Source organism: Thalassophryne amazonica, chromosome 11, assembly GCF_902500255.1.
Source record: "Thalassophryne amazonica chromosome 11, fThaAma1.1, whole genome shotgun sequence".
Classification (NCBI taxonomy): domain Eukaryota; kingdom Metazoa; phylum Chordata; class Actinopteri; order Batrachoidiformes; family Batrachoididae; genus Thalassophryne; species Thalassophryne amazonica.
In genome coordinates this window covers 12,280,051-12,293,625 of record NC_047113.1, presented here as the reverse complement: position 1 = coordinate 12,293,625, position 13,575 = coordinate 12,280,051, and the positions used below count along the sequence as shown (strand labels likewise).

Here is a 13,575-nt window from a genome sequence, read left to right as displayed (position 1 = left end):
ATAGCCCTCAGGGTAGGTTCCACCTGGGCACGCAGGGTCCCCCGGCCCTGATCTCCTTGTTGAAAAAATGGTGTCAATAGCGTTCAGAGACCAGCTGATCAATTCCATGGTTAATCCAAATAGTTTGAAGAATTCACAGTCTGGTGAAGTCGGGGACTTGAAGGTTGGAGCAGAGATAGAGGAGAGAGGAGGAGATGCGATCGCCCTCGCTGGAGTCATGATGGCTTTCCTTAAAACCCTCCCACAGTTATTATAAAAAGGGAAACTAGCTATAGAGACCAAAACTGGTTTTGTGCCAGGCTGCAAACATGTTTGCTTGTGGTGTAAAATTAGACACTTTAACATGCCCCTTCTATGGGGATTGACTCACTTTTGGAGCCTGCTTCAAGTGGCCCTTCAAGGAACATCATTTGGCATTTTTGTGGTGTCCGTCTGTTTTTAATTCCCATTTTAGCATAATATTAATCCAACAACAAAAATTGTAAGAAATTTTCATTTTTGTTTTCAGAGGTTTATTTTTTCATTTTTGTCTACCGGTAGTTTATTTCTGTGAAAATGACTGTGAACAAACATTTGTTGTTTGTTTTGTTGAGGTAATCATATACAAACAATTATTTTAAGACATGTTATATTGAAACGCATTCTTATAAAGTATGTGAGAATAGTCATATTTGCACCATATTAGAGTGAAGACATGTTGTTAGATTAGATTTAATCACGTCACACCTGTGTGCTTCATTTCAAGAATACTTGTACTGTGAGCAGATACAGACCAGCTGATCAGACGTTGTGTCCAGACTGTGAAACTCAACTAGGTGCTTCTTTTTGTCACACAAAGTAATTGAAATGAAGCAGATCTGCTGTGACATACTTTTGCATAGTTTTTCAGTTTATAAATTTCATTGCTGTTAAAGATGAAGTGCTCCTTCTCTCTCACAGCAATAACAACAATAATAAAGTCTTTTACTGTGGAAAAAAATCAACAGCAAATCTTCTACAAAGATGAATGAAGTCTGACAAGATTTCCCCTACATAAAAAGCAATACATTTACCAGACTAAAAATGACCAAAGTTTTAATCTTATCTAAGTTTCTTCATATAATTATATTATTCCTTTTTATATAGTATATTCGTTTTTACCCCGAGGTCATCAAATATGGCCATCAGGTTTTGTGAAGGCTTTGCATCCTGTCTGCCTGTCTGTGCTCAGCATAGGCCCAGTCCTAGTCCTGCCAAAGTCTTCAAATTTACAGGGAACATTCTAGGGACACAGACCTTGGACAAGTTCAAAGATGGTTAACCTTAACATAGTTGAAGAGGTTAAGAAGTCACATTCTATTTCAATCTTTTCAGGGCATGACAGCCAATCAGAGTAGAGCTATACCATGAAGTCAGTGGCTGGTCTTTCCAAAATCACTTTGTTTTGTCTGTTTGTGTACATGTTTTCCATATATTGTGTAAAAGCTAGCGAGAAATTGCTAGCTTTTACATAAAATGCTGTTTTTGAAACCTAATAACACATCTGGACTTACTTGCAAGACATTTCACAGACGTTAGCATGGTGACATCACAGGCTGGTAGCTAGCTGCAAAAATTTGTATGTAAATACATCCACTTTGTCATGTATTATGTAAAAGCTAGCGAGACGTAAACACTTCTAAAACTGAAAACACTGTTTTTGTAACCTGATAGCACCTTTGGAGTCATTTACAAGACATTTTACAGACATTAGCGTGGATGCAAACTTCCACTAACTCAAAGCTAACTTCTTATGGAGCAAAATTTGTCTCATTAATACCTGCAAATGCACAGAGGGTGATCTACAAATATTCCTGGATGTGCACAACTTCCACTCTTAAAACGTAAATATTGTTTTTGATTGATTGATAGAGGGGCTTTATTGAATATGTAAAAATTGTATGTAAGACAATAGCATCTTAATAATTAATTAAATACCTCAAATTATAAAGAACACAATGTGCTTATGGCCAAGGGTATTTTGGCATTGCGTTAGATTTTTATATTGTAGAGCAGGTAGTCTGCCAACATGTGGTCTTGGGTTCAAATCTTACTCAGGCTACCTGTCTGTGTCCTTGGACAAGAGACTTAATCTGCATTGTCTCAGTCAACCCATCTGTAAATGAGCATCAGTATTGCCTGGGGAAGTAACCTGAGTCGGATTGGTGTATCATCTGGTGGGAGTCATACACCCCTTATTCGCTTCATGCTATGGAATCAGCCAACAAGCCTCAGGGCCTTTATCGGACTTAAGCAAATGACTGATTATTAAAAGCACAGGGAATGTGGCACTTATTGTGTTAATGAATGTGCAAGACCCTCAAAATGTGAGTCTGATGTGATTGTTCAATTTTCAATTTAATTTCAATTTATTTAGTTTATGTAGCAACAAATCACAGCAAAGCTGCCTCAAGGTGCTTCACACAAGTAAGGTCTAACTTTACTTACCAACCTCTAGAGCAATTGGTCACCAGGGGCCTCATGTACAAAGACTTGCATTGGTTTTCTACCAAAACCTGGCATACACCAAAAGCCTGAATCAAGCGTAAGCACAGATATATTCAGATGTATCAAGGTGTGCGTAAGCATGAATCCATGCATGTTTGGTTTGTACATCCCACTAATCAAATGTTAATGTGACAGACAACTCACAACCAGTTGTACATCGGAACTTCCAGTTTTACATGATTGTAATAGACTAGAGCACTTATCACCTTTTTTTTCAAGAAGCGCCACTTTTTAGTAGAAGTTGATATGGAATAAACTCTCCTGGATGTTGGAAAAATGGATACCAAGCTCAAATAAAAAAATTTTGATTAGAAAAACGTCAATGGAAATGTATTCCTAAATTGGCAAAATGTCGTAGTATTTTAGTGTTTCACCCAATGGCCTTTGCTAATGATGTTGTCCAGCATGTGCAATATTATCTTATATTGCTGTCTCAGTTTTAAATATTGTATAATAATGTTTCCACATATCAAGTTTATCATGTTTAAGAAAAGCAAAAAGCAGCAGGACATGATCGATGTTTGAATGACAGTACATAAAATATGTGTTTTCTCAGCAACAAACATGCATGTTTTTGTTATGTGGATGTTGAATAATTCTCTTTAATTCTTATTTTGGTCTAATTTGTCTTTTGGTCTAGCGGTCATTTATGTGTTGGTCAGGATTTTAAAAACATAACCTGTACATCAGAATACCTGCACCATTTGTTAGTAGTTTGTTCTTTATAAGTGGTATTCCAGAACCACTGGTAAATAAATATATTACAAACATCAGTTATAACTTCTTAATGAAATGGCATAGAACATGTAGAAGTGACGAATTAAGATGTTCATTGTGTTTTCTCAACATTTTACGAGTAATATGATTTTTGTCATGATGTTATTCAGGAAAACGCATAGAAATGTTGAACGCTTTACTTAAAATTTGTCATTTATCTATTGTGTATGTTTCTTGTCCATTTAGAAGCTAAAAATAAAAATGTTAACTTGGTATCCTATTTTTCCATGAACTGGACCTTTTGAACAGTTAAAAACAATACTGTTAGTCTTCTACTCAAAAATGCTCGTTAATCTTTTGTAAAGCCACTTTTCATGAATTCTGTAAAGACTATAAGTAATAATATGAATCTGAACTGATTAGAATTTGGTGGATATGGGCATAATCAATCATGAGGTGTTGATAGGTTGCTGGTTACCACTGAAAACCGCATTGATGCTTATGAAAATTCAGTAAGGTATATCTTATATATTATATTCCAATTCTAAGGTGGAACTATGCCAATATATAAAGGTATATCTAAATATCTAAAAAGGAAGAGTAAAATAGGAGAGTAGAAAAGAGTAGAGTAGAGCCACTTAGGTGCCTGGTCTTGAGAACCAGGGATGATTCTCAGTGCCGAAACTGAGTTTGGGACAGTATAAATGTGTGTATACGGTGCTGCCAGGGGAGCAAATCCTGATGACTCATCATCAGGTGATGAGAGGTACAAAATATGAGACAAACAATTCTCAATCTGAAATTTGTTCATTACTGTACAACAGTGACTCATATCCTAGTGAGGAGGATATACCTGGTAGTCAGGAGGATGTCACAAAGGATTCCAGTTTGGGCAGGGTTACTTGTTTAAATACATTAATATATGATAAAAGCAGGCAAAAAGGTGCCACCAAGCCAACCAGAAAACCTGAGAGGCAATGCTGTCCTACTGCCACATCTTTGACTGTACCTGCTTCAAAATGTAGAGGTTTGTAGTCTGGGACAGGCCCAGTGTTGGTAATTTAATCAGAAGATTTTGAACAAGCAGTGGTAGCCTTGGTGGCTGCCAGACCTGGGCTTTGGACATGAAGGAAACTGATAAACTAATTTCAAGCTGTATGTAACTTAAAAACAGACATGGAGTCAAATACAAAAGTATTTGTATTTGAAAATACTTAAATACATTTTTCGGAGTATTTGTATTTGTATTTTCTGATTTTGAATTCAAAGTATTTGTATTTGTATTTCAAATACATCGCCGATCCCAAGTATTTCCAAATACTTTTACAAATACTTTTTCAAATACTTTTCAAACTTGGGAATCTCTGTGCCACCGTGTTGAGACACACCAGATATGACATTTTATTATTGTTTTGTGATATGGTGGATACAAAAGGATGCAATATTGATGGAAACAGAATATATATTGTGATAGTTTGATTATTGCCTGTGATATTTTAATAGTGAATTTGTGATAAAATATTCAATCCTTTACTTATCAATAGTATTTGGTCATGTTATTTTCCCAATAAATTGTCACCGGTTTAACAGTTTTTGTGTTGATTTGTTGTTTATAGTTAATAGAAAGTATTTGTATTTGTATTTGAAATACTCAAAATATAAAGTATTTGTATTTGTATTTGGAATTCAAAAATCTAAAGTATTTGTATTTAAATACAATGCAAAGTATTTGACTCCATGTCTGCTTAAAAATACGAGGTCTATTAGAAAAGTATCCAACCTTATTATTTTTTTTAAAAAACCATATGGATTTGAATTATGTGTGATTGCGTCAGACAAGCTTGAACCCTCGTGCGCATGCGTGAGTTTTTTCATGCCTGTCGGTTGCGTCATTCGCCTGTGAGCAGGCTTTGAGTGAGGTGTGGTCCACCCCTCTCGTCTATGTTTATTGCGAATAAATGTCTGAACGATTTGGAGCTTTGCTGCATCAATTTTTTTCCAGAAACTGTGAGAGACCTCCAGGTGGACACGGTTCGAAAAATTAATATGGCTTTCAGGGACAATTTTATGGGGATTAAACAGATTACGGAGTGTTACTGCCGCTTTAAGGACTGCCCACAACTCCTGAGAGCGCGGCGCGCTCCCAGCCCCCATCGACAGGCTGACACCCCGCTGGAACAACCAGATCATTTCCAACGTGAAAGCTTTGTTGATCCGGGACCTCGTCTGACTTTCACAAAAAGGCAGAAGATGTGGACATCAGCACTTTTTCGGCACATTCCACCATTACAGGAGTTTTTTTCATGGAAAAAGAAGCAGAGGGATGCACCACGGAGCCGTTCATTACGCGGCACAAAACCACCTCCGTGTTGGTCTCACAGGATGGCTTTCAGGTGGATTTCAGATGGATTCCGGTTGCTTTCCAGTCGTGTGAATATCCGATTGTGATTGTGCATGAGCTGGACATGCCCAAACATGTCCTGTGAGGCTTCATCACGGTGTTTCTTTGCGCCATGCAGCTCCGCCGCGACACGCGGAACTCCTCCGCACGTCTGTCTTAATGTGCCGAAAAAGTGCTGATGTCCACGTCTTTTCACAATTCCTGTGCTAGTCAGATGACATACCGGATCAAGACAGTGTCCAGTTTAAAAATGAACGGCACATTTCACTGTTACAGGAGTTTTTGTCATGGAAAGAGAAGCGGCTCCACCGCGCATCACGGCGGAGATGCATGGCGCAAAGAAACGCCGTGATGAAGCCTCACAGGACATGTTTGGGCATGTCCAGCTCATGCACAATCACAATTGGATATTCACACGACTGGAAAGCAACCGGAATCCGTCTGAAATCCACCTGAAAGTCGTCCTGTGAGACCAACACGGAGGTGGTTTTGTGCCGCGTAATGAACGGCTCCGTGGCGCGTCCCTCCGCTTCGTTTTCCATGAAAAAAACTCCTGTAACGGTGGAATGTGCTGAAAAAGTGCTGATGTCCACATCTTCTGCCTTTTTGTGAAAGTCAGACGAGGTCCCGGATCAACAAAGCTTTCACGTTGGAAATGATCTGGTTGTTCCAGCGGGGTGTCAGCCTGTCGATGGGGGCTGGGAGCGCGCCGCGCTCTCAGGAGTTGTGGGCAGTCCTTAAAGCGGCAGTAACACTCTGTAATCTGTTTACTCCCCATAAAATCGTCCCTGAAAGCCATATTAATTTTTCGAACGGTGTCCACCTGGAGGTCTCTCACAGTTTCTAGAAAACAATTGATGCACCAAAGCTCCAAATCGTTCAGACATTTATTCGCAATAAAAAATAGACGAGAGGGGTGGACCACACCTCACTCAAAGCCTGCTCACAGGCGAATGACGCAACCGACAGGCATGAAAATACTCATGCATGCGCACGAGGGTTCAAGCTTGTCTGACGCAATCACATGTGATTCAAATCCATATGGTTTTTTAAAAAAAATAATAAGGTTGGATACTTTTCTAATAGACCTCGTAGATGTTTTTCTAAGACAGAATGAGAAGGAAGAAGTGTCTGCTTCACCTATATTCGTACAAAATTCTGCAGGGTTTTTTGATTTTTAGAATGTAATCGCTGTTAAGCAGTCGCAAAATATGACTTTGTCCCTGTGATTTATTACATTTCTGTGTAGAAATGGTTTCTCGTTCTCGCTCGCATATGGACCCATTCACTCAGTATCTTACTTGACCCACCTTTCTGGCTTTTTTTTTCTTTCCTGGCTAAAATCATACGAAATCCTTTCCGTGGGGTTGTATGGACCGTGTTATTTGAAACAATCATAAAGTAATGCTTTACTTTTGTCTCACTCACTCACAACCCACAGCTGCTACTAATTTCCATCATCCATCCAACATCCACAGAGCATGCAGCAGGTGGCAGTGTTCAGCAGCTGGCACGCAGGTGTATAATATAGGCAAAACAAAATTGTTTTTTTTATTAATCTGTTACATCAAAGTTCGTGTATGAAGCCATTTATTTCGGTACTGCTCGTATATGTTGAAAAGGAGCTACATGTTCCAAAAATATCCATGTACATGTGGACGTGTCCACATACGCAGGGGTTTCGGTAGAATGTAGCTTTCTCTATGCATTTTCTCCTTTCATGCACATACAAACTGCACTTTATGTCACTGAAAATGGAGCTTTTGCAAAACTGAAGATTTTCAGGAACTCCGTTTCAGTGTTTAAATGTTGTCAAATAATTTTTTTTTCTTCAAAAATTGCCCATGTATGCGTGGACTTGGTCTTTATCTAATCACATTCTAATCTCATTTTGCTGTGTGTGTGTGTGTGTGTGAGGGGTGGGGTTGGGGATTCTTCACAAAGTATGCCTTTTCCAAAAAATGATTTTCTTACAATGGCTGGTCGTTTGCCGGTGTCGCTGACTGAATGGTCCCCCCTTAAAATTTGGTCCACCCTGTCTCCACTGTGCATGCGTCATTAGCCGCGGTTCACGGATTATCACCTTGTTCCTGCTTAAAACTGCACTCCAGTTATCCTCTATCTCAACGACAGATATCTGAAGCTTTTGTACAACAATCATTTCCACGTAAATTCAGCATTATTTCATCATAACAGATGGAGGAAGCGATCAGAGCGCTGCATCTACACGAGCTGCTAGCGGATGTGTTCACTGCGGGTCAGTCATTTCAAAGTGTCACAGAGTTTCGCCTCATTTCTGCTTAAAACGGCCTCGTTTCTGCTTAAAAATGACTTTGGAATGATTTAAGAGGTTTTACCTTTGTCATCTGATGGTTTATAATCCCATTAATCCATTTGATCACTTTGGGTGAAGAGATTCTGTCTTAGATGAGCAGCTCAGCTCCGAAATGACGCACGCGCAGTGGAGGCAGGGTGGCCCAATTTTTAGGGGGGACCGTTCGGTCTGCGACACTAGTGTTTAACACCAGAAGAGGAGGGATGTGATCATAAGGTTCCTTAAACTCCTCTATCAGTTTCTTTCAGGAGACATTGTGGTGCTCCTTTCCCTGAGCCTGTCTGAAGAGTCGCTTATTTAGCAGTGAAATGATGTGTGTGATGATGAAATGAGGGGCTGTAGATAAGGTGAGATTACAGTCTCAGAGAGAGAGGGGGGGAGGGGGTTGGACAGGGATCGAGAGAGAGAGGGACAGAAAGAGAGAGAGGTGAGGCCCTGCTGTCTTGTTAAAATGTGAGGGATCAGAAAGAACAACAAATGCATTGCGCGAAGCTAAATCCCGTTTAAATCCGCTGGCATGGGCAGATCTAGCAGATAGCCCTGCCACTGTGCTCGCTGACTGTGACCACAGTGCACACATGCACTCACACACGTGTGCACAAACACGCCCGTGGTCAGTCCGGTTGTCTGGGTTAATGCTCGGCTAACTTGGACAGCAGAGCTGAACCATGTTGACATTTTAAGCCTCAAACAAGTCCAGAACAATGATTCAGCCCGCCTGCCCCTCCCTACCCAGACCACAACCTCAGCCCATTTTGCTGACCGACTAACACACACACACACACACACACACACACACACACACACACACACACACACACACACACACACACACACACACACACACACACACACACACACACACACTACCAGTCAAACATGCACTCTGTGATCTCCCCGCCCCCTCTCTTCACACATGTTCTCCACCTTTACTGAATAAAAGACAAGCTGGTCTAATTGAGTTGGCACCAGACACCATCTTAATCCTCCAGGACACCATCATGGCAGAGTGAAGATGAACCAGGAAGCTGTAACCCCCCCACCATTTTCATCCAGAAACGTGGACATCGGGACAGTCCGGATATTATGTTTTACGTGGACTGCTGACAGTATGGAAAAACTAATCCAAAATCCCATCTGTTGCCATTTTGGAGACAGCCATTTTGTGTCAGGCCATCTTGTTGCCCTCTTAGCAAACTCAGCGGTATGCTTTGATTTGGAACATCAGAGGATGTGTGTGAAGTCCTCTCTTGAGTAACGTCAAACAACATCAAGCAGTTACATGTTGGATTTTTGTCAGGCTAAATGAGCTACGATGTGCTTAAAAGCCTACGCCAGACAAATCCAGACCCATAACTCCTCCACCTCAAAGTTCTTAAACTCTATAAAAGCTTTAGGAAAAAAAAGTGTCTGCATTTCAGACAGTCTTGATTATGTGTTGATAGCCATTTGTTTTCTTGTTCTCCAGGTTTGTGGCTGGTAAGGGTCTGGTCATCTACCCAGACATTGGGGACAAACTGAACATCGTCTGTCCCAAAGCGGACTCGAGCAGAGAGTACGAATACTACAAGCTGTACCTGGTCAAGAGAGAGCAGGCAGAGAGCTGCAGTACGGTCCTCGATCCCAATGTCCTCGTCAACTGTAACAAACCGGAGAAGGACATCAGGTTCACCATCAAATTCCAGGAGTTCAGCCCCAATTACATGGGTCTGGAGTTCAGGAGGGACTTCAACTACTACATCACCTGTGAGTTTGTAATCAAGGATAAAATTTAGATTTTAAACTTTGTTTTCCCTCACATATGATAATGTGAGCTGTGTTTCGCATTGTCGCATTCGCACCACTCCACAGCAACATCTCTAGGAGATGCTCTTCACTCATTTCAAAATTAATGAAACCTGCAAAACGTTCAGTATTTATGAATTTTATAGAAACAAGACTGAGTTTTACCTGAAAATGCATAATTTTTAGGTGGTCTCCTGTAATATGCAGGAAAGTTGGGTTGTGTTTAATGAGGTTTTTAAAAATCATGTTATTGCTGAGTCATCGTCAGCAACCATCTTTTTTATTGTCATTTACTGAGAGGTACACACATAGAGATGAAATAAAAATAATGCAATGCTAAAATACCCTCGGCCATATGAGCATTGTGTTCTGTATAATTTGCAGTTGTTTAAGTAATTATAAGGTTCCAAAAACTGAGTTTGCAGCTAGCAACCAGACTGTGACATCACGGTACAGCTCTACTCTGATTGGCTGTCACCCCCTCCACTCAAAAACTAAACAATGCTAACGTCTGCTAAATGTCTTTTAAATCACTTCAGAGGTCTTATTAGGTTCTAAAAACCACATTTTCAGTTTTAGAAGTATTTATTTCTCACTCGCTTTTACATATGACAAAGAGGATATATTTACACACAAATGAAACAGAGTTTTGCTACCACCCTGTGATGTCACCACACTAACGTCCACTAAATGTTTTGTAAATCCTTCCAGAGGTGTTGTCAGGTTACAAATACAGCATTTTCAGTTTTAGAAGTGCTTATTTCTCGCTAGCTTTTACTTAATATATGAGAAAGGTGTTATTTCTAGCCAAAAAACAAAGCAAAGTTAGCACAGCAGGAAGTGACGTCACCACGCTCGCGCGCTAACATCTGCGAGATCATGCTGTACAATGAGGTACAGAATGTGATATTTTAACGTCTTAAAATACGTCTTAGGTCAAATAGGTCAAGGTTAGCCATCTTCGAACCTATCCATAGTGTGTAGGGCTGCAGCTATCGATTATTTTAGTAATCGAGTGTTCTGTCAATTATTCTGGCGATTAATCGAGTAATCAGTTCGAAAGTACTTTTGTGTTTTTAAACATCAGTAGTCCAGGGCTGTCCCTAAGCAATGGCACAATGTCGCTGCGCCAGTGTTGACATTTTGCTGAAATGACGATGGGATGTGTTTTCTGTTTTGTTTTGTTTTTTGCCCAACTTGTAAAATTGAACCATTTTTGTTTTTTTTAAAGGTTGGTGGACTGGGTCCCTGCGTTACATTTTTTTTTTTAATCTCTCTTTCTCTGCATTTCAGCTCAACACATATTTTGGCCTCAGGTAAAAATAAAAAAACATGAGAGTGAATATTGTCATTGGCTGAACCAACAAGTAATGAGTATCACAGGCTACCATTTTGTTAAAGAGTTTTAATGACATTGCACAACTTTTGCTTATGCTACAAAAGTTTGGGGAGGGGGAGGGGGGGTGGTCGAGGCAACAAATGTTGCATTTGTTTAAAAATTTTAGGGTGCCTAAAACCTTGACGCCAGTACGCTAATGAGACATAAATAACCTTTTAATAATTAGAATTGTTCCATTTTATTATGAACCCAAAATAAATACTTTTTTGTAGTGGTGCTGTGGGTGTGTGGTGGTGGTGGTGGTGGTGGGGGGGGGGTCATTTTCATTTAACTTCATGTTTTCTTTGTCTCCATGCTTCAGTAGACAAAGTTGTATCAGTTGAATGCAAAGGTTTGTAAGTGCAAAAAAAGTCAGTTTTATACAACCCCCCCCTTTTTATAAATGAACTCCCCCCCGACACAACTTGAAACAAAAAATAAAAATTCCATATGTCCACATTTCCAAATGATCGAATGTCCTATGGAGTATTGTGGAAATCACTCATTAAGACAGAGTAAGTAAGTCCCTTCGGCTGCTCCCTTGTTTGCACTTGGGGTCGCCACAGCAGATCGGTGGATCTGCATGTTGAATTGGCAAGTTTTACGCCGGATGCCCTTCCTGACGCAACTCCACATTACATGGAGAAATGTGGCAGGAGTGGGATTTGAACCCGGAACCTTCTGAACTGAAACCAAGCGCATTAACCACTTGGCCACCACCCCTCATTAAGACATAGAGTATGGAAGTGTATTTTATTTAATGTTTTAATGTTAATGTTTTATTCACCTAACTTGCATGTCTTTAAATGTGGGAGGAAACCAGAGCACACAGAGGAAAGCCACACAAACACGTGGAGAACATGCAAACTCCACACAGAAAGGCAGCAGGTGGGAATCAAACCCATGACCTTCTTGCTGTGAGGCAACAGTGCTAACCACTAAACCACCGTGCTACATATGGAATATCCATGGAAAATTAAATGCCACATATGTTTTCCTTTTAATTTTGAGCAGTTCAGTTGCAGGTTGTGAACTCTCGCTCAAAGTCAGAACATAGAGAAGCTTGAGATTTCTGATGTTATCAAGTGACAATTTTTGGGGGGCTGCTGTTGTGTCAGCCTATCATGTGGACTTAAAAAAAAATTCTTTGAGCTTTATTACACCCACATGTTTTTGGAAAACACCTTGGGCATTTTCGGCATCTGCTGGAAGTTTTCTTAGTCGCTGTTCGCGGGTCTGCTCCACATATTGTCTCTTGATTACATCATAAATATTTTAACTAACTTTATTAGTGACATGTGCGTGGGCATACATCACGACTGCGGTATGAGCCAAGATCAAAGCGTGCACATTAACGTCAGGCTGAATTTGCCTTTATACAACCTGGAGTCTTTAGTGTCTCTACTGTATAACAATATCGAGCTGATGTTAGTATTATAGAGGAAAAAAGTACTTACCGCTTCCTTCGGAGTGTTCCAGACGGTGAACTCATAACTGGAAGCAGTTGTAAATCTTTCACCGGGAAAGCTGGATGTTCCCGCCTGACGGTGAATCGTTATCAGCCTCATATACTTGCTCATTGGGGCGTCAGCAGTAATTGGACATAGTATTTTTCTAGGTATGTTAATATTGTTGTCCTTTGCAACAGGAAGAGTGTGCCTTTTCTATTCTGCTGCAGCCTGCACACACACACACACACACACACACACACACACACACACACACACACACACACACACACACACACACACACACACACACACACACACACACACACACACACACACACACACACACACACACACACACACACACCGTGCAACACCTCATCTATCATTTAGATAATGGCGTACTTGCTGTTGTGCGTGTAATATATGCATTTGTGTGAGAGGAGTAAGAGGCACAACAGCCACGTGCAGTGAGCACAGTTTTCCTGTGTGGTGTCAGTGTGGTCAAGTCCTCTAATGTTCCCTTTGAGCCCCCTTTAGGCCGGTTTATGCTCTCATAGAAGCCCGGACACTGCTGGGAACGCGGTTCATCGGACCAGCACAGCGGCTTAAATCTGCCCGGTTATGAAGACCCGCCTGCCTTATCTATCCTGATTAACGATCAAATGCAGCAGACAGTGTTCAGATGGGATGCACAGGGAGTGGACATTCCACTGAATCTTTTTCATTCACCCCTCTGAGTGCTGCTCTCTGTCTCTCCACCTCCTCCACCAGGGGGACAGCGAGCAAAAAAAAAAAAGTGTGGGGGTAAAGTAAGCAACAAATGGTGCGTGAGTGCATGCGCCTCCTGCAGTAAGTAGTCACCACGGGGGAGCCGGTCCACTCGGTCCTGTCCATCCCGGTCCAAACTCCCATTCCAGAGTGCTCTGACAGGAGTCGCATGGGGGTCAGAGGTCAAACCACATGGGCGAGGGGTCACGGAAAC

General features: G+C 40.8%; 1 protein-coding gene across 2 annotated transcripts in view; it reads left to right on the top strand.

Annotated features, from left to right (window-relative positions):
• The window catches only part of efnb1 (ephrin-B1), a 225,492-nt gene that overhangs the window by 101,028 nt on the left and 110,889 nt on the right, over positions 1–13,575 (top strand). For both annotated transcript variants that reach the window (XM_034180914.1, XM_034180915.1), the window contains one exon: positions 9,448–9,725. In XM_034180914.1, the coding sequence (XP_034036805.1) occupies positions 9,448–9,725 (278 nt within the window). The remainder of the gene's footprint in view (positions 1–9,447; positions 9,726–13,575) is intronic.